We start from the raw sequence: 22,603 nt of genomic DNA on the forward strand, positions 1-22,603 counted from the left end.
GGAAACTGGAACTCTCAAAGACCCAAAACACTGTAAAATACTCAAAATAAGTTTTATTGTTCACAAAGAGTTATCTCTTTAAGGCAATAAGCTGGAAGTCTCAAAGGGGTGAAGGAAAATGTACATTACAGTCTCTGGTTGTCTTGGGTCCAAGAAGGTTTGCAGCTGAGAAGCTTTTCCAGGTCCCTCTTTCTCAATGGCTGTAAATGCCGGCGCAATCCACAACCGCAGTCCAGGTGGCCTATGTTTAAAGACACAGGGTCTTCCTCTGGTGCCAAAAGAACTGGTCTGAAGGCGCTTGAGACTTCCCAAAGTCGTTCAGGTTGGTCTGAACATGAAGCATAAGTCTCAAGCGTAAAAAATCTCAGAATTGGTGCTGAGAGGTAATTTAATCAGGGGCTTTTAGAGCCAAGTCTCTTACTCATGTCCATCTGATAGAAACTCTGATGGCAGGATGAAAAAGTGAAGCACTCCCCTCCTCCAGGAAGAGGTGGTGCTAAACAATTGAGCCGAAAAAGCAATTCAACTGGTGCAAACAACACTGACTGACAGCTATAAATAACCAATCAATACATAAGCAGGGTAAAAAGGCAGAATCAAGCATGATACAACAGTTTAAATCTTGCAACTAACAGTTCTACACATCAACACCGCCTGAGTTCTGCGAGTGCAACATTTTTCCGAATGAAACACAGAGTGTTTGAGGACTGGGACATCCATAGGGAGGCGAAGGTGCTTATTTACAAAGCTATTGTCCTCCCAACCCTGCTATACGCCTGTGAGTGGTGGACTGTCTACAGATGTCAACATTGGCACTGAAATACAACACTGCCTGAGCTCTGCGAGTGCAGCATTTTTCTGAATGAAGCAGAGAGTGTTTGAGGACATCCGTAGGGAGACCAAGGTGCTTGTTTACAAAGCTATTGTCCTCCCAACCCTGCTATACGCCTGTGAGTGGTGGACTGCCTACAGATGTCAACATTGGCACTGAAATACAACACTGCCTGAGCTCTGCAAGTGCAGCATTTTTCTGAATGAAGCAGAGAGTGTTTGAGGACCGGGACATCCGTAGGGATACCAAGGTGCTTGTTTACAAAGCTATTGTCCTCCCAACCCTGCTCTACGCCTGCGAGACGTGGACTGTCTACAGACTTCACATGCAACTCCTGGAACGATTCCATCAGCACTGCCTCCGGAAAATCCTGCAAATCTCTTGGGAAGACAAGTGGACAAATATCAGCGTGCCGGAAGAAGCAAAGACCACCAGCATTGAAGCGATGCTCCTCTGCCATCAACTCTGCTGGACCGGCCGCGTTGTCCGGATGCCCAACCACCGTCTCCCAAAGCTGTTGCTCTATTCCAAACTCAAGAGTGGAAAACTGAATGTTGGTGGGCAGGAAAAGAGATTGAAAGATGGGCTCAAAGCCAACCTTAAAAACTCTGGCATAGATACTGAGAACTGGGAAGCCCTGGCCCTTGAGCGCTCCAGTTGGAGGTCAGCTGTGACCAGCAGTGCTGTAGAATTTGAAGAGGCACGAATGGAGGGCGAAAGAGAGAAACGTGCCAAGAGGAAGGCGCGTCAAGCCAACCCCAACCAGAAACCGATCCCCTCACTGTGGGAGAAGATGTAGATCAAGAATAGGGCTCCACAGTCACCTACGGACCCACTGCCAGGACACTACACTTGGAGAACCCTCATCCTTGGACTACGAGGGATCGCCTAAGTAAGTAAGTAAGTGGTAGGGGAAAAGGCCAATGCAATTCAAGGCTGCATCAATAGGAGTCCAGTATCTAGGCTTGAGGGAAGTCATAGTCCCATTCTCATCTGCTTTGGTCAGAAGCACTTGGAATAACCCTGTGTCCAGTTCTGGGCACAATTCGAGGATATTGACAAGCTAGAAAGAGTCCAGAGAAAGGTGAAAGCATCCAAACTGGTCAAAGCACCCTACATTATATTACGACGAAGAGCAACACTCACCTGGAAATGGAAGAGCCCTGCATAGCCGTTTTGGAAGCTCTGCCCATGAGGGACGACACGATGGAGAAGGGGGTCATTCAGGGTGAGGGAGGCAATGGCCGCAAGGAGCCAGCAGTCACCTGGAAGGAGAGAGACCAAGACTAAGGAATCATAGAATCATAGAATCAAAGAGTTGGAAGAGACCTCATGGGCCATCCAGTCCAACCCCATTCTGCCAAGAAGCAGGAATATTGCATTCAAATCACTCCTGACAGATGGCCATCCAGCCTCTGTTTAAAAGCTTCCAAAGAAGGAGCCTCCACCACACTCCGGGGCAGAGAGTTCTGTCCCCGACAGCGGCGGAGACCCCCACCTTCAAGTTGGTGTGAACTGCAGCGGAGAGTTCCACAATTCCTGGAAGCCAAGTTTGGGACCAACTGATGAAATGTGCCCCAACAGGCAGCTCAAAGCCAGAACTGCATTCAGTCTCCCTTTACTTTCCCCTCTCCTTACTTTGTAACACAGCCCCTTAGAGGTACTTGAATCTTGCAACTTTTAACCTTTTTGCTTGATACATTGTATCCTCCCCTGCCTCAAACTAACTCAGACCTGAAATAAACTTCTTTCCGGGCTCCGGGCAGCCGCGAGCCCGCCTGGGATGCCTTCTGGGCGTCCCGGGGAGGCAGAATCTGCATCCGTTAAAACCGCGGATACGGAGGCCTTCCTATTGGACCCCCGTATCCGCTAAAATCTCAAAATGGCGGATCGGCCCCGTTTCAATTTCATATTTTTCTGTGCTTGATTCCTAACCGAACTGCTATCTTGTTCCGTGTCCTAGTCTCCAGGGAAGCAGAAAACAAGCTTGCTCCCTCCTCCCTGTGGCTTCCTCTCACATATTTATACATGGCTATCATATCCCCTCTCAGCCTTCTCTTCTTCAGGCTAAACATGCCCAGCTCCTTAAGCCGCTCCTCATAGGAAGGCAAGAAAGATGAGGAAAAGTCCAAGGAATACTGTATTTTGCTTCTCAACAATGGTTTCTAGCCATGGTATGAATCCCACATGTTCATTCCTTCCACTTTCATTCTTTGCATTATAAGCCAAGTCATTGTTTGCATTATACATTTGCATCGCACTTTTTTGGGCACCATCATCACCACCATATCTATATTGATTCGAATGGCTTGTTCTTGGGCTGCCAGAATCAGGCCATATTATTATTATTATTATTATTTGAAGCACAACAAGATGAGTCCACAGCAGACACTCTGCTGGCTGTTGTATTGGATCACACAGCGGATACTTCCCAAGTGTCTAGGACTGTGTGATGTATCAGCGAATAATGCGTGCAGATCCCAGTAACGTGGCCTTCTGCAGCTGGCAGATGGTAATCTTGTCAGCGCTGATTGTTTTTCAGTGCAGGCCAAGGTCTTTAGGCATTGCACCCAGTGTGCTGATCACCACGGGGACCCCCTTGACTGACTTGTGCCAGAGTCTTTGCAGTTCTATCATTAAATCCTTATATTGTGCCAGCGTTTCCAGTTGTTTCTCTTCAATCTTGCTTTCACCTGGGATTGCAACATCGACAATCCATACTTTGTTTTTTAACACGATTGTGAGGTCAGGAGTATTGTCCTCCAAAACTCTGTCTGTCTGAATTTGGAATTCCCAGAAGAGTTTGACGTGTTCATTTTCTGTAACTTGTGATCCCACCAGTTCTTTGTCGCAGGCAGATGGTGTTTGTGGCACAAGTTCTAATGAATCATCTGAGCAATGGTGTTGTGCCTCTGCTTGCAGTCCGTCTGCGCAATCTTCTTGCAGCAGCTGAGGATGGAGTCTGTTGTTTCATCTGCTTCCTTGCAAGGTCTACATTTGGGATCTATTGCTGACTTTTCAATTCTGACTTTGATGGCATTTGTTCTGTGCCGTCGCTCCTGGGGGCTATTATTCTCAATAAAGGAGGGATGGACGTGGCATCTTTCCCCCAGGGGATTGCTTCTTGCCCTCCTATAGGAAACTGGAACTCCCAAAAACCCAAAACGCTGTAAATAGCTCAAAATAAGTTTTATTGATCACAAAGTCATTTCTTTAAAGCAATGAGCTGGAAAACTTTAGAGGGGTGAAGAAAAACATACGTTACAGTCTCAATTAGTCCTGGGTCCAAGGGGTTTGAAGCTGAGAAGCCTCACCAAGTATCCTCCTTCCTCAATGGCCAGTTCAGATGGCCTATGTTTTGAAGATTCAGGATCTTCCTTTGGTGCCAAAAGAACTGGCTTGAAGGTGCCTGGGTCTCCTCAATAATTGTCCAGGACGATCTGGACATAAAGCATGAGTCCCAGGGTTAAAAAACCTCAGAATTGGTGCTAAGAGGTAACTTAAATCAGGGTCCTTTAGAGTCAGGTCTCTTACTCACGTCCATCTGGTATGAACTCTGATGGCAGAATGAAGAAAAAGGAAGCTCTCCCCTCTTGCAGGAAGAGTACTGATTGACAGCTACAAGCAACCAATCCATACAACTATACATAAACAGGGTAAAAGGGGCAGGATTAAGCATGATACAACAGTTTAAATCTTGCAGCTAACAGTTCTATAAATAGGTGGTGCCACTCGCGCCGTCACATGTTCGAATGGCTTGTTCTTGTGCTACCAGAATCAGGCATTATTATTATTATTATTATTATTATTATTATTATTATTATTATGGAGCCCCCGGTGGCTCAGTGGGTAAAACCCCTGTGCTGGCAGGACTGAAGACCGACAGGTCTCAGCTTCGAATCCAGTGAGACGGATGAGCTCCCTCTATCAGCTTCAGCTCCTCATGCGGGGACATGAGAGAAGCCTCCCACAAGGATGATAAAGCATCAAATCATCCGGGCGTCCCCTGGGCAATGTCCTTGCAGACGGCCAATTCTCTCACACCAGAAGCGACTTGCAGTTTCTCAGGTCGCTCCTGACACGACCATAAATATTATTATTATTATTATTATTATTATTATTATTATTATTATTACAGAAGGCCATTAAAATATTCCATCACACCCGACATATTTTACTGGATGTGGATAAAAGAAACCACAGATACCAGTGCCACGGATATAGTGGTTCATACTGCGTTTTCTGATCTGATAGCATGAAGGTGTTAAGTCCGTTTGCACCTACAAGCAACTGCATTAGTAATAGCAGACACCAACCAGTGTTGGTTTGGAGATTGACCGGGTTGTGCCACAGGGAGGGGCACACTGAAGACCGCACACGAGGCTGCCTTGGCAGAGCCCTGATTAGATAATTACTATGGGGGAAGGAAGGAAGGAGGGAGGAAGAGAGAAAGAAAGAGAGAGAGAGAGAGAGAAGAGGGTGTGGTGTGCTTCCGATAGCAGTCTGTTCATGTTTCCACAGTTATACAATCATAGAATTATAGATTCGGAAGAGACCCTCAAAGACCATCTAGTCCAGTGTTTCTCAACCTGGGGGTCAGGATCCCTGGGGGGTTGTGAGGGTGATTCAGAGGGGTCGCCAAAGCCCATCAGGAACTCCTTTGGCAGAGAAGGCTGAAGATCTCTCCACCTGTCCTTCTCTTCTTTTTTGGAAAGTTTGACCCAATTTTATCATTGGTGGGATTCAGAATGCTCTTTGATTGTTGGTGAACTATAAATCCCAGCAACTACAACCCCCAAATGTCAAGGTCTATTTTCCTCAAACTTCACCAGTATTCACATTTGGGCATATTGAGTATTTGTGCCAAGTTTGGTTCAGATCCATCAGTGTTTGAGTCCACAGGGGTCTCTGGATGGAAGTGAACTACAACTCCCAAACTCAAGGTCAATGCCCACCAAACCCTTGCAGTATTTTCTGTTGGTCGTGGGAGTTCTGTGTGCCAAGTTTGGTTCAATTCCATTGTCGGTGGAGTTCAGAATGATCTTTGATTGTAGGTGAACTATACATCCCCGCAACTACAACTCCCAAATGTCAAGGTCTATTTTCTGTTGGTCGTGGGAGTTCTGTGTGCCAAGTTTGGTTCAATTCCATTGTCAGTGGAGTTCAGAATGATCTTTGATTGTAGGTGAACTATCTGGCCAAGTATCTGGCCAAGTTTGGTCCAGGTCCATCATTATGTGCTCTAGATGTAGGTAAACTACAACTCCAAAACTCAAGCTCAATGCCCACTAAACCCTTCCAGTATTTTCTGTTGGTTATGGGAGTTCTGTGTGCCAAGTTTGATTCAATTCCATCATTGGTGGAGTTCAGAATGATCTTTGCTTGTAGGTGAACTATAAATCCCCGCAACTACAACCCCCAAACGTCAAGGTCTATTTTCCCCAAACTCCGCCACTGTTCACATTTGGGCATATTGAGTGTCCAGCCAAGTTTGGTCCAGATCCATCATTATGTGCTCTCTGGATGTAGGTGAACTACAACTCCAAAACTCAAGGTCACTTCCCACCAAACCCTTCCAGTATTTTCTGTTGGTCGTGGGAGCTCTGTGTGCCAAATTTGGTTCAATTCCATCATTGGTGGAGTTTAGAAGGCTCTCTGATGGTAGGTGAAATCCCAGCAACTATAACTCCCAAACGACAAAATCACAGGGGTCTCTGGATGTAGGTGAATTACAACTCCAAAACTCAAGGTCAATGCCCACAAAACCCAGTATTTTCTGTTGGTCATGGGAGTTCTGTATGCCAAGTTTGGTTCAATTCCATCATTGGTGGAGTTCAGAATGATCTTTGATTGTAGGTGAACTTTAAATCCCAGCAACTACAATCCCCAAATGTCAAGGTCTATTTTCCACAAACTCCACCAGTGTTCACATTTGGGCATATTGAGTATTCTTTCCAAGTTTGGTCCAGATCCATCACTGTTTGAGTTCAGGGTGCTCTCTCGATGTAGGTAAACTACAACTCCAAAACTCAAGGTCAGTGCCCACCAAACCCTTACAGTATTTTATGTTGGTCATGGGAGTTTTGTATGCCAAGTTTGATTCAATTCCATCCTTGGTGGAGTTCGGAAGGCTCTCTGATGGTAGGTGAAATCCCAGCAACTACAACTACCAAACGACCAAATCACAGTGCTCTCTGGATGTAGGTGAACTACAACTCCAAAACTATTTTCCCCAAACTCCAGAAGAGTTCACATTTGGACATACTGAGGATCCATGCCAGGTTTGGTCCAGATCCATCACTGTTTGAGTCCACAGAGATCTTTAGATGTAGGTGAACTACAACTCCCAAACTCAAGCTCAATGCCCACCAAACTCTTCCAGTATTTTATTTTGCTTGTGGGAGTTTTGTGTGCCAAGTTTGGTTCACTTCCATTTTTGGTGGAGTTCAGAAACCTTTCTGATTGCAAGTGAACTATAAATCCCAACAACTACAACTCCCAAACTACAAATTAAACCCCCCCTCCAACCCCACCAGTATTGGGTATTTGTTCCAAATTTGGTCCAGTGAATGTTGTTCATTCGTTCAGTCGTTTCTGACTCTTTGTGACCTCATGGAACGGCCCACGCCAGAGCTCCCTGTCGGCCGTCACCACTCCCAGCTCCTTCAAGGTCAATCCAGTGAATACATCCTGCATAACAGATATATTTACATTGCGAAACAGTAGCACAATTACAGTTACGAAGTAGCAACGAAAATAATGTTATGGTTGGGGATCAGCACAACATGAGGAAGGTTGAGGACCACTGATGTAGTCCAACCCCTTGCCAAGCAGGAAGACACCATCAAAGCCCTCCCGACTTAGAAATGTCAGCTGGACTTTATGGCAGCATATTCGCAGGCTAGGTGGCCATCTGTCGGGAGGGCTTTGATGGTGTCTTCCCGCCTGGCAAAATGGGGTTGGACAAGATGGCTCTTGGGGTGTCAAGACACCCCAAGAGCCATCTTGTCCAACCCCATTTTGCCAGGTGGGAAGACACCATCAAAGCCCTCCCGACAGATGGCCACCTAGCCTGCGATTCTATTTTGGCTCCTCTGGGGCAAAAAATTCTGCCTTTCTCTTTGCAGCACCCACACAATAGGCCTCTTGACTTATTTCAAGCATTTACGTCCCGCCCTTTAGCCCGAAGGCTCGCAGGGCAGCTTGCAAAGATAAGACATGCAGCTGTCTCTCTCCGGATGTTTACAATCAGACAAATATTAGGATGGAAAAGAGAGGAGGAAAGTAAAGTTCAGATCTTCTGCTGCTATAATTTTGCTGTGCGGATGGTTTCGAGGACGTTTGTCACAACCTGAGACAAGTAGAAACAACTTTACCCAGCGCTCCTTGGCAGACGTCTGTGCGGGTGGCGCCGTCAATAATGAAAAGCGGGTTGCGGCACAGTTCCTGAAATACACAATGGAGAAGGTGTTGATCATAGGACCCTAGAATTGGAAAAGCTCCCAAGGGCCGTCTACTCCAGCACACTGTCATGCAGGGGGACACCATCAAAGCCCTCCCAGCAGATGGCCATCCAGCTTCTGCTGAAAGACCTCGAGAGAAGGAGTCTCCATCGTTATTAGTAACACATATTATTATTAAGTTCTTGTGGGTCTTTTCGGGCTATATGGCCATGTTCTAGAGGCATTTCTCCTGACGTTTCGCCTGCATCTATAGCAAGCATCCTCAGAGGTTACCAAACAGACCTCACCTCTGAGGATGCTTGCCATAGATGCAGGCGAAACGTCAGGAGAAATGCCTCTAGAACATGGCCATATAGCCCGAAAAGACCCACAAGAACTTAGTGATTCCGGCCATGAAAGCCTTCAACAATACATATTATTATTCTCAACTTTCCTGAGTTACCTCACTACCTCTGAGGGCCCTCACTACCTCTGAGGATGCTTGCCATAGATGCAGGCGAAACGTCAGGAGAGAATGCCTCTAGACCATGGCCATATAGCCCGAAAAAACCTACAACAACCCAGTGATTCCGGCCATGAAAGCCTTTGACAATACATTTTCCTGGGTTATTTATAGTATTATATTTATAGTACTAAAGTTATTTATACTACTACTACTACTTACTACTATTTATACTACTACTACTACTATCGCCTTGAGTCGCCGATAGGCTGAGAAAGGCGGTATACAAATACAGTAAATAAATAAATAAATACTACTACTACTAATAATAATAATACAATATTATAATAATAATTATTATATAGGTTCTTGTAGGTTTTTCCGGGATATAGGGCCATGTTCTAGAGGCATTTCTCCTGACGTTTCGCCTGCATCTATGGCAAGCATCCTCAGAGGTAGTGAGGTCTCTTGGAGCTAGGAAAATGGGTTTATATATCTGTGGAATGACTGGGGTGGGGCAAAGAGCTCTTCTCTGCTGGAGCTAGGTGTGAATGTTTCAGCTGACCACCTTCATTAGCATTTGAAGGCCTGGCTGAGCCTGGGAAAATGTTCTGTTGAGAGGTGTTAAGATGTGCCTGGTTGTTTCCTCTCTGCTGTTTTGCTGTTGCATTTTTAGAGTTTTTTAATACTGGTAGCCAGATTTTGTTCAATTATTATATATTATTATATATACATATTATGATTGCCAACTTTCCTGGGTTATTTATAGTACTATATTTATAGTGCCAAAGCTATTTATACTACTACTACTACTGCTGCTAATAATAATAATAATAATAATACAATAATAAAAATTCAATATTATAATTATTATTATATATTATTATATATACATATTATGATTACCAACTTTCCTGGGTTATTTATAGTACTTTATTTATAGTGCCAAAGCTATTTATACTACTACTACTACTACTACTACTACTAATAATAATAATAATAATAATACAATAATAAAAATTCAATATTATAATTATTATTATATATTATTATATATACATATTATGATTGCCAACTTTCCTGGGTTATTTATAGTACTATATTTATAGTGCCAAAGCTATTTATACTACTACTAGTACTACTACTAATAATAATAATAATACTAATACAATAATAAAAATTCAATATTATAATTATTATTATATATTATTATATATACATATTATGATTGCCAACTTTCCTGGGTTATTTATAGTACTATATTTATAGTGCCAAAGCTATTTATACTACTACTACTACTGCTGCTAATAATAATAATAATAATACAATAATAAAAATTCAATATTATAATTATTATTATATATTATTATATATACATATTATGATTACCAACTTTCCTGGGTTATTTATAGTACTATATTTATAGTGCCAAAGCTATTTATACTACTACTACTACTGCTGCTAATAATAATAATAATAATAATAATACAATAATAAAAATTCAATATTATAATTATTATTATATATTATTATATATACATATTATGATTACCAACTTTCCTGGGTTATTTATAGTACTATATTTATAGTGCCAAAGCTATTTATACTACTACTACTACCACTACTACTACTACTACTAATAATAATAATAATAATAATAATAATACAATAATAAAAATTCAATATTATAATTATTATTATATATTATTATATATACATATTATGATTGCCAACTTTCCTGGGTTATTTATAGTACTATATTTATAGTACTATAGGTATTTATACTACTACTACTACTACTACTACTAATAATAATAATAATAATAATAATACAATATAATAATAATAATTATATATTATTATATATACATATTATTATTGCTAACTTTCCTGGATTATTTATAGTACTATATTTATAGTACTATAGGTATTTATACTACTACTACTACTACTACTACTACTACTAATAATAATAATAATAATACAATATTATAATAATAATAATTATATATTATTATATATACATATTATTATTGCTAACTTTCCTGGGTTATTTATAGTACTATATTTATAGTACCAAAGTTATTTATACTACTACTACTACTACTACTACTAATAATAATAATAATACAATAATAATACAATATTATAATAATTATATATTATTATATATACATATTATTATTGCCAACTTTCCTGGGTTATTTATGGTACTATATTTATAGTACTATAGTTGTTTATAATACTACTTCTACTAATAATAATAATACAATAATAATAATACAATATTATAATTATTATTATATATACATATTATTATTGCCAACTTTCCTGGGTTATTTATAGTACTATAGTTATTTATATTACTACTACTACTACTACTACTACTAATAATAATAATAGTACAATAATAATAATAATACAATATTATAATTATTATATTTTTATATATTCATATTATGATTGCCAACTTACCTGGGTTATTTATAGTACTATATTTATAGTACTATAGTTATTTATACTACTACTACTAATATTAATACAATATTATAATTATATATTTTATATTACATGTAATATTACTAATAATATTACAATATAATGGTATTGTACAATATAGTAATATATAATACTGATATTGTACTAGGTTAATCTATATAAATAAAAATGTAATGTTCGTTTGTGGGATTCACAGAACTCAAAAACCACTGGATGAATTGACACCAAATTTGGACACAAGACACCTAACAACCCAATGTATGTCCTTCACTCAAAAAAATTGATTTTGTAATTTGGGAGTTGTAGTTGCTGGGATTTATACTTCATCTACAATCAAAGAGCATTCTGAACCCCACCAAGGATGGAATTGAACCAAACTTGGCTCACAGTTCTCCCATGCCCATAGAAAATACTGGAAGGGTTTGGTGGGCAGTGTCCTTTGGTTTTGGAGTTGTAGTTCACCTACATCCAGAGAGTACTGTGGACTCAAACAATGATTGATCTGGACCAAACTCTGCACAAATACTCCATATGTCCAAATGCGAAACAAATGGAGTTTGGGGGGAAAAGACCTTGACATTTGGGAGTTGCTGGGATTTATAGTTTACCTACAATCAAGGAGCATTCTGAACCACACCAATGATAGAATTGGGCCAAACCTCCTACACAGAACCCCCATGACCAACAGAAAATACTATGTTTTCTGGTTATCTTCGGCGACCCTTCTGACACCTCCTGACCCTAACTCTAACCCTACCCCCCCCCCGGGGTCCCGACCCCCAGGTTGAGAAATCCTTCCTTAAGGCCATCCAGTCCACCTCCCTTCCCCAGGGCAAGAAAACATAAAAGCCCTCCTGACAAAGAGCCATCCAGCCATAGATATAGATAGATAGGTGTGATTCACACACACACACATATATATACTAGCCATCCCCTGCCACACGTTGCTGTGGCCCAGTCTAGTGATCTCGAAAACAAAGTAATTAGAAAGTATTGGTTTCTAATATATGTAATGCCTTTATGCTTGTGGGTAAACAGTATTTCTTGCTGTTTCTTTGTCAGTGTTGATGTGGAGAGTGTCTGGTTTGCCTACTCTGGAATATGCAACACATCATTGTCCTTCTTTAGGGGTCCCTTTCAAATCTATACATCTCTCTGTGTGTGAATCATATCTATCTATCTATATCTATAGCTGGATGGCTGTTTGTTGGGAGGGCTTTGATTACGTTTTCTTGCCCTGGTGAAGGGAGTTGGACTGGATGGCCTTATGTATGGGAGTTCTGTGTGGGAAGTTTGCCCTAATTCTGTCGTTGGTGGGGTTCAGAATGTGTAGGTGAACTATAAATCCCAGTAACTACAACTCCCAAATGTCAAGGTCTATCTCCCCCAAACTCCATCTGTGTTCATATTTGGGCATATTGCGTATTCATGCCAAGTTTGGTCCAGATCCATCATTGTTTGAGTCCACAGTGCTGTCTGGTTGTAGGTGAACTACAACTCCCAAACTCAAGGTCAGTGCCTAGCAAACCCTTCTAGAGTTTTCTGTTGGTCATGGGAGGCCTGTGTGCCATGTTTGGTTCAATTCCATCATTGGTGGAGTTCGGAATGCCCTTTTATTGTAAGTAAACTATGAATCCCAGCTACTACAAATCCCAAATGACAAAATCAATTTTTTTTTTTAGTGATGGTCACTCCTTGAGTTTTCATATTTTGTTTGGGCATATGGAATATTTATGCTAAGTTTGGTCTGGATCCTTAAGTATTTTCTGTTGGTCATGGGGGTTTTTATATGTTGTGTTATGGTCTTGTTCTACTGTAAATTGTTGTCTTTTCTATGTTCTGTACACCGCCACGAGTCGCCCCCGGGCTGAGAGTGGCGGTTAACAAGTGCAAATAATAAATAAATAAATAAATAAATAATAAATAATTCTGTGTCGTTCGTGAGTTCAGAATGCTCTTTGATTATAGGTGAACTATGAATCCCAGTGACTACAACTCCCAAATGTCAAGGTCTATTTCCCCCAAACTCCATTTGTGTTCATTTTTGGGCGTATTGAGTGCTTGTGCCAAGTTTGGTCCAGATCCTTCATTGTTTGAGTCCACAGTGCTCTCTGGATGTAGGTGAACTACAACTCCCAAACTCAAGGTCAATGCTCACCAAACCCTTCTAGTGTATTCTGTTGGTCATGGGAGTCCTGTGTGCCATGTTTGGTTCAATTCCATCATTGGGGGAGTTCAGAATGCTCTTTGATTGTTTGAGTCCACAGTGCTCTCTGGGTGTAGGTGAACTATAAATCCCAGTAACTACAACTCCCAAATAAGTACATCATAGTTATGAATCCCAGCAACTACAAATCCCAAATGACAAAATGATTTTTTGAGTGATGGTCACTCCTTGGGTTTTCATATTTTGGCATATGGAATATTCGTGCTAAGTTTGGTCTGGATCCTTCATTGAGTCCACAGTGCTCTCTGGGTGTGGGTGAACTACAACTCCCAAACTCAAGGTCAATGCTCACCAAACCCTTGTAGTGTTTTCTGTTGGTCAGGGTAGTCCTGTGTGCCAAGTTTGATCCAATTCCATCGCTGGTGGAGTTCAGAAGGTTCTTTGATTATAGGTGAACTATAAATCCCACCAACTACAACTCCCAAATGACAAAATCATAATTTTTGAGTGATGGTCACTCCTTGTGTAGTGAGACATTTTGTTGCCAAATTTGGTGTGATTTCGTTCATTAGAAATCAATACTTTCTTATTACTTTATTTTCCAGATTACTAGACTGAGCCACAGCAACGTGTGGCAGGGGACGGCTAGACAAAAATATAGATAGATTTTTGGGAACGTTCAGAAAAAGGACCTCCAAGCTGAAAAAAAATTCGTTCATTTTTCATGCCTTACCGTGGGTCGTTTCCATTTCACGCCGTATGTTTTGGAGGAATTTGGCCCCAGCTCTTTAAATCCCAAAGAAGAGGCGGAGGCAGGGAAGGTCTCATCTCGGAAGAGGGATCCACTCTGCAAGCACTCGTTCCGAAGCCTTTCGTAATCTTGGCCTAAGTACTTGACTGCGTTCTCATGTTTCCCCAAACCCAAGTCTTTTGCTCGTTGTTTTTGGACCTGCGCCGAGACTCCGGTGCAATAAACGGGCACGATGATCTCCTCCGACATCCTGGAGAATTACAGAGCCTTCCTGAAAGAAAGAGAAGACAAAGGCAAAAAATTAAGAGATGGGGCAATCCTCAAATTCACCTTCTTCTCATCCCAAATCTCTAGATATAAAAGTGAAAATATGGGAGTTGAATGAAAAGTAATGCCTCCAGTAGACTACTGGCTTGTTCAGTAGACTTTCCTCTACAGTTCCCTTTGGTGGGAAGCCTTAGCATTGAATGGTTGTGTTGTTAAAGTGAAAAGTAATGCCTCCCCCTTTGTAACTCCTCAACAGATGGCAGTACTGGTATGCGGCAGGTACTGGCTTGTTCAGTAGACTCTCCTCTACAGTTCCCCTTGGCGGGAAGCCTTAGCATTGAATGGTTGTGTTGTTAAAGTGAAAAGTAATGCCTCCACCTTTGTAACTCCTCAACAGATGGCAGTACTGGTATGCGGCAGGTACTGGCTTGTTCAGTAGACTCTCCTCTACAGTTCCCCTTGGCGGGAGGCCTTAGCATTGAATGGTTGTGTTGTTAAAGTGAAAAGTAATGCCTCCACCTTCGTAACTCCTCAACTGATGACAGTACTGGTATGCGGCAGGTACTGGCTTGTTCAATAGACTCTCCTCTACAGTTCCCTTTGGCGGGAGGCCTTAGCATTGAATGGTTGTGTTGTTAAAGTGAAAAGTAATGCCTCCACCTTCGTAACTCCTCAACAGATGACAGTACTGGTATGCGGCAGGTACTGGCTTGTTCAATAGACTCCCCTCTACAGTTCCCTTTGGCGGGAGGCCTTAGCATCAAATGGTTGTGTTGTTAAAGTGAAAAGTAATGCCTCCACCTTTGTAACACCTCAACAGATGGCAGTACTAGTATGTGGCAGGTACTGGCTAATTCAGTAGACTCTCCTCTACAGTTCCATTTTGGCGGGAAGCCTTAGCACTGAACGGTTGTGTTGTTAAAGTGTGGAGTATGGAACCCTGCGCAGATGGTCGGTCAATGCGACTTATGCAACGTGCAGTCATTGAATTCTTGACAGCAGAAGGTGTCACCCCAAAGGAGATTCCTCAGAGAATGCTGTTTATTGTGATTGTGTTGATGAGAGTACCCTCCATCGTTGGGCGAGTAAATTTAAAGATGGTGAGGTGGCACCTTTTGCTGTCAAGAATTCATGACTTTACGTTGCTTAAGTCACATTGACCGACTATCTGCGCAGGTCTGAGCCCTGCCACACGCACAATGGAGGACCTTCCTACAGTGACACCAGAGGCATTCCAAGTGGCCAGCTTCTGGTCAAAGGACATTTAGTTTCATGCCAAGTTTTAAACTTTGTTTGTTTTTAAATACATTATAACTGTACCCTCAACTCACTTTTGACAAGATAAATAAATAATGTAAACACTAGGAAGAACTTCCTGACAGGGTTGCTGCAAGTTTTCCGGGCTGTATGTGTCAGAAGCACTCTCTCCTGACTTTTTGCCCACATCTATGGCAGGCATCCTCAGAGGCCGTGAGGTCTGTTGGAAACTAGGCTAGTCGGGTTTATATATCTGTGAAATGTCCAAGGCGGGATGCCATAGATGTGGGTGAAACAATAGGAGCATAGTGTCTAGATCTAGGGAAGTAATGCTACCCCTCTATTCTGCTTTGGTTAGACCACACCTGGAAGATTGTGTCCAATTCGGGGCACCACAGTTCAAGAGAGATATTGACAAGCTGGAATGTGTTCAGAGGAGGGCGACTAAAATGATCAAGGGTCTGGAGAACAAGCCCTATGAGGAGCGGCTTAAGGATCTGGGCATGTTTAGCCTGAAGAAGAGAAGGCTGAGAGGAGATATGATAACTATGTATAAATATGTGAGAGGAAGCCACAGGGAGGAGGGAGCAAGCTTGTTTTCTGCTTCCTTGGAGACTAGGACGCAGAACAATGGCTTCAAACTACAAGAGAGGAGATTCCATCTGAACAGGAGGAAGAACTTCCTGACTGTGAGAGCCGTTCAGCAGTGGAACTCTCTGCCCCGGAGTGTGGTGGAGGCTCCTTCTTTGGAAGCTTTTAAGCAGAAGCTGGATGGCCATCTGTCAGGGGTGATTTGAATGCAATATTCCTGCTTCTTGGCAGGGGGTTGGACTGGATGGCCCATGAGGTCTCTTCCAACTCTTTGATTCTATGATTCTATGATTCTGTGATTCTAATTTGGCTAATTTTTCTGAGGTATAATACCATCGAAAGAACATTTTATACCAGTTTTCCCGTAAATCATTTGCTATCGTGTATTTTATTTTAGTATTCCAGTATTTTTGCATGTTCATTTTCCTCGACCTTTTTTCTATTATTATTATTATTATTATTATTATTATTATTATTAGAAACACAACAAGATGAGTCCACAGCAGACACTCAAGTGTCTAGGACTGTGTGATGTATTGACGTACAACGGGTGCAGATCCCAGTAAGGTGGCCTTCTGCAGCTGGCAGATGTTAATTTTGTCAGTGCCAATTGTGTTTAAGTGCAGGCCAAGGTCTTCAGGCACTGCGCCCAGTGTGCCCATCACCACTGGGACCACCTTGACTGGCTTGTGCCAGAGTCTCTGCAGTTCGATCTTTAAATCCTCATATTGTGTCAGCTTCTCCAGTTGTTTCTCTGCAATCTTTCTGTCACCTGGGATTATTATTATTATTATTATTATTATTATTATTATTATTATTATTATTATCTTCCTGCCTGGCATGGGGTAGGACTGGGTGGCCTTTGGAGTCTCTATGATTTGATGAGGAGGGTTGATTTCAAAATTAGTATGCAGAATGCTTTGGATATCTGCAGTATCTGCTATCCTATCCTTTCCCGGAGAGAGAATGAGCCAAGGCTTGTTGTTGTGAGTACTGTACTGAAGATCTGCCCTGAAAGAAAAAGGCAATGATGACTCATTGATAAGTCATCAGGGATCCCAACTCTGCTTTGGCACGCCTAAAATCCCAGGTCCAATGCCAAGGCGGAGTGAGAAAGATCCCTGCGTGAAATCCTTGACTGCAATGCCGTGGGCCAAGGGTCCGACTTGGCATAAGGATGCTTCCGACCTCCCCGTTTATTTCTTTTAGGGACGAGAGTGGAGCTGAGCCATGAAGCTCAGCCTTGGCACGCATTGAGGCCTCAGGTTCCGTCTCTGGCATTTCTCTGGAGGGCAAGGAAAGACCAAAAACCGCAGAGACTCATTCTTGCATGCATGACAATCCCTTTGCTGCCCTCCCCTCCCAGTTCTAGCCATCTGGAAATGAGCAGAAGCTACAGGAATGCAGAAAAACATGCGGACTGTGGCACAGGGACCAGATTTGAACGACGAAAAAGCTTTCTGCCTGTTTGCTCGCCTGGCTGCCTTCTTTCTTTCCTTCCTTCCTCATTCCCTTCTTCCTTTCTAACCCAGGTGGTATCTAGGAGTCTTAGGGTTCTTCCACACAGAATATCAAGGAAGATAATCCACAATATCTGCCTTGAACTGCATTATCTGAGTCCATACTGCCATATAATCCAGATGTTATACAGCTGCAGACCATGTGATCAGGTCTGGGCTTGTTCAGGACTCAGACTCCATTTCAGAACAGTATGCTTTATACTTCAATACACGAACAGTATGTTTTAGACTTCAGTAGGAATCGTATGGTGTGCAGAAGCCATTAGACTCCTCATAGGGCTGCTGGATTATCTGAGTCCACACTGCCATATAATCCAGATATTATACAGCTGTGTAGAAGGGGCCTTAGTTGTTGGAAATAGCAACCTTCTTCAAACTTGTTATGTATATAATTTAGATTGCTTACTGTATTGCCATGCAATTTGAACATAACACTTTGTCGTGGGAGGGGCTGCTTGTTCAGGACTCAGACTCCATTTCAGAACAGTATGCTTTATACTTCAATGCACGAATTGTATATGTGTGTATTGGCATGTAATTTGACCGTAAATCTTTGTCATGGGAGGGGCTGCAGACCATGCGATCAGGTCTGGGCTTGTTCGGGACTCAGACTCCATTTCAGAACAGCATGCTTTATACTTCAATGTACGAACAGTATGTTTTAGACTTCAGTAGGAACAGTATGTTGTGCAGGAGCCATTAGACTCCATTGGACTTTAAGCCGCTCCTCACAGGGCTGCTGGATTATCTGAGTCCACACTGCCATATAATCCAGATATTATACAGCTGTGTAGAAGGGGCCTTAGTTGTTGGAAATAGCAATCTTCTTCAAACTTGTTATGTATATAATTTAGATTGCTTACTGTATTGTATATGTGTGTATTGGCATGTAATTTGACCGTAAATCTTTGTCATGGGAGGGGCTGCAGACCATGCGATCAGGTCTGGGCTTGTTCGGGACTCAGACTCCATTTCAGAACAGCATGCTTTATACTTCAATGTACGAACAGTATGTTTTAGACTTCAGTAGGAACAGTATGGTGTGCAGAAGCCATTAGACTCCATTGGACTTTAAGCCGCTCCTCGTAGGGCTATTGGATTACCGGAGTCCACACTGCCATATAATCTAGATGTTATGCAGCTGTGTAGATAGGGCCTTAGTTGTTGTAAATAGCAACCTTCTTCAAGCCTCTACTAGTTATTTCTTATGTATACAATTCAGATTGCATACTGGATTGTATATGTATGTATTGTTATGCAATTTTGTCATGGGAGGGGCTGCAGACCATGTGATCAGATCTGGGCTTGTTCAGGACTCAGACTCCATTTCAGAACAGTATGCTTTAGTTGTTGGAAATAGCAACCTTCTTCAAGCTTCTACTAGTTATTTCTTAAGTATATAATTCAGATTGCTCACTGGATTGTATATGTATGTGTTGTTATGCAATTTTGTCGTGGGAGGGGCTACAGACCATGTGATCAGGTCTGGGCTTGTTCAGGACTCAGACTCCATTTCAGAACAGTATGCTTTAGTTGTTGGAAATAGTAACCTTCTTCAAGCCTCTACTAGTTATTTCTCATGTATATAGTTCAGATTGCTTACTGGATTGTATATGTATGTATTGTTATGCAATTTTGTCGTGAGAGGGGCTGCAGACCATGTGATCAGATCTGGGCTTGTTCAGGACTCAGACTCCATTTCAGAACAGTATGCTTTAGTTGTTGGAAATAGCAACCTTCTTCAAGCCTCTACTAGTTATTTCTTATGTATATAATTCAGATTGCTTACTGGATTGTATATGTATGTATTGTTATGCAATTTTGTCGTGGGAGGGGCTGCAGACCATGTGATCAGGTCTGGGCCTGTTCAGGACTCAGACTCCATTTCAGAACAGTATGCTTTAGTTGTTGGAAATAGCAACCTACTATTTCTTATGTATATAATTCAAATTGCTTACTGGATTGTATATGTATGTATCGTTATGCAATTTTGTCATGGGAGGGGCTGCAGACCCTGTGATCAGGTCTGGGCTTGTTCAGGACTCAGACTCCATTTCAGAACAGTATGCTTTATACTTCAATGCAGGAATTGTTTGCTTAGACTCAGAGACTTCAATGCAGGAACAGTATGTTTTAGACTTCATAGAATCATAGCATCATAGACGTGGAAGAGACCTCGTGGGCCATCCAGTCCAACCCCATTCTGCCAAGAAGCAGGAAAATTGCATTCAAAGCACCCCCGACAGATGGCCATCCAGCCTTTGTTTCAAAGCTTCCAAAGAAGGAGCCTCCACCACACTCCGGGGCAGAGAGTTTTGAAAGTGGAACATGCTGCCTCAGAGTCTGGTGAAGTCTCCTTTAAAGCAGAGATTAGATGGTTATCTGTCGGGATGGCTTTGATGGTTTCTTCCTGTCTAGCAGAAGGGGGGTGGACTGGATGGCCTTTCTTGCTCTCTTCCAAATCTATGTGTCTATGACCAGGGAAGAATTAGGATGGCAGGGGCACAGAGGCTGATTTAAATAATGCCAGGACAGAATGCAAGCAAGCCTTCTTGGCAAGGTTTCCAAAATGCCATCTGCTCTCCTTGTGTCATTCCAGCGCTCAGCTGTCAGAAGCCCAGAATGGTATCAGCCCCAACCTCTTTCCCTGGACATGCAGCTCCAGCTCCTAAATCAAAACCAAGACGGATCGGTTTCGGACAGGTTAGCTGAGCCAATGGCTAATCTCTCAAACGACAGGAGAGGGAAGCTTTGGCAGGGATGTGTTTTCGGAATGGGCACCTTCACTCATAGAATCCTAGAGTTGGAAGAGACCTCATGGGCCATCCAGTCCAACCCCCTGCCAAGAAGCAGGAATATTGCATTCAAATCACCCCTGACAGATGGCCATCCAGCCTCTGTTTAAAAGCTTCCAAAGAAGGAGCCTCCACCACACTCCGGGGCAGAGAGTTCTCACAGTCAGGACTGAACAGCTCTCACAGTCAGGAAGTTCTTCCTCATGTTCAGATGGAATCTCCTCTCCAAGAAATCCTGCTTCCTAATCCCAAACATCAAACATTAAGGAAGAAACTGCACTCTGCTTATGCTCAGAGGGTCTTCCAAGGACTATTTGCTTGGAAACAGTATTTTGCTTGGAAACAGTATTTCTGCAGTGCTGTATTTCAACATTGCAGACATAATAATAATAATAATAATACACTTAGAATCATAGAATCAAAGAGTTGGAAGAGACCTCATGGGCCATCCAGTCCAACCCCAATCTGCCAAGAAGCAGAAATATTGCATTCAAATCACCCCTGACAGATGGCCATCCAGCCTCTGCTTAAAAGCTTCCAAGGAAGGAGCCTCCACCACACTCCGGAGCAGAGAGTTCCACTGCTGAACAGCTCTCACAGTCAGGAAGTTCTTCCTCATGTTCAGATGGAATCTCCTCTCTTGTAGTTTGAAGCCATTGTTCCGCGTCCTAGTCTCCAGGGAAGCAGAAAACAAGCTTGCTCCCTCCTCCCTGTGGCTTCCTCTCACATATTTATACATGGCTATCATATCTCCTCTCAGCCTTCTCTTCTTCAGGCTAAACATGCCCAGCTCCTTAAGCCGCTCCTCATAGGGCTTGTTCTCTAGACCCTTTGTCATTTTAGTCACCCTCCTCTGGACACATTCCAGCTTGTCAATATCTCTCTTCAATTGTGGTGTCCAGAATAGGACACAATATTCCCGGTGTGGTCTAACCAAAGCAGAATGGAGCATGGGGAGCATGACTTCCCTAGATCTAGATACTATGCTTCTATTGATGCAGGCCAAAATCCCATTGGCTTTTTTTGCCGCCACATCACATTGTTGGCTCCTGTTTAACTTGTTGTCCACGAGGACTCCAAGATCTTTTTCACACGTCCTGCTCTCGAGCCAGGCATTGTCCCCCATTCTGTATCTTTGCATTTCGTTTTTTATGCCTAAGTGGAATATCTTGCATTTGCCCCCGTTGAACTTCATTTTGTTAGTTTTGGACAATCATCTCTCTAATAACTCCAGGAAGTCGTGCTTCCTAATCCCAAACATTAAACATTAAGGAAGAAAATGCACTCTGCTTATGCTCAGAGGGTCTTCCAAGGACTGTTTACCTGGAAACAGTATTTTGCTTGGAAGTATTATTATTATTATTTCTGCAGTATTTCACTGCAGAAATAATAATAATAATAATAATAATAATAATAATAATACCAAGAACAAGCCATTACAACCAATGTCATCAAAGCCAGAATTGAAAAGTCGACAACAGATCCCAAATATAGACTCTGCAAGGAAGCAGATGAAACAATAGATCCCATCCTCAGCTGCTGCAAAAGATCACGCAGACAGACTACAAGCAGAGGCACAACACCGTTGCTCAGATGATTCATTGGAACTTGTGCCACAAACACCATCTGCCTGCGACAAAGAACGGGTGGGATCACAAACCAGAAAACGTTACAGAGCATGAACATATCAAACTCCTCTGGGACTTCCAAATTCAGACAGACAGAGTTTTGGAGCACAAGACTCCTGACCTCACAATCGTGTTAAAAAACAAAGTATGGATTGTCAATGTTGCAATCCCAGGTGACAACAGGATTGATGAGAAACAATTGGAAAAGCTGACATGATATGAGGATTTAAAGATCGAGCTGCAAAGACTCTGGCACAAGCCGGTAAAGGTGGTCCCAGTGGTGATCGGCACACTGGGTGCAGTGCCTAAAGACCTTGGCCTGCACTCAGGGGCGGCTCGTCCATTATGCAAAGTAAGCGGTCGCAGAACACTTTTTTTGCCAGGGGTGCAG

The 22,603-nt window shown here is 42.3% G+C and overlaps 1 protein-coding gene across 1 annotated transcript in view; it reads right to left on the reverse strand.

Annotated features, from left to right (window-relative positions):
• CAPN1 (calpain 1) overlaps positions 1 to 22,603 on the reverse strand; it is a 68,803-nt gene that overhangs the window by 31,557 nt on the left and 14,643 nt on the right. The window contains exons 2-4 of the mRNA XM_060758212.2: positions 14,137 to 14,425; positions 8,209 to 8,278; positions 1,979 to 2,097 (exon numbers count right to left, since the gene is read on the reverse strand). Of these exons, the coding sequence (XP_060614195.1) occupies positions 1,979 to 2,097; positions 8,209 to 8,278; positions 14,137 to 14,403 (456 nt within the window). The 5' untranslated portion in view covers positions 14,404 to 14,425. The remainder of the gene's footprint in view (positions 1 to 1,978; positions 2,098 to 8,208; positions 8,279 to 14,136; positions 14,426 to 22,603) is intronic.

This window comes from Anolis sagrei, chromosome 12 (genome assembly GCF_037176765.1).
Source record: "Anolis sagrei isolate rAnoSag1 chromosome 12, rAnoSag1.mat, whole genome shotgun sequence".
NCBI classification, from domain to species: Eukaryota; Metazoa; Chordata; class Lepidosauria; order Squamata; family Dactyloidae; genus Anolis; species Anolis sagrei.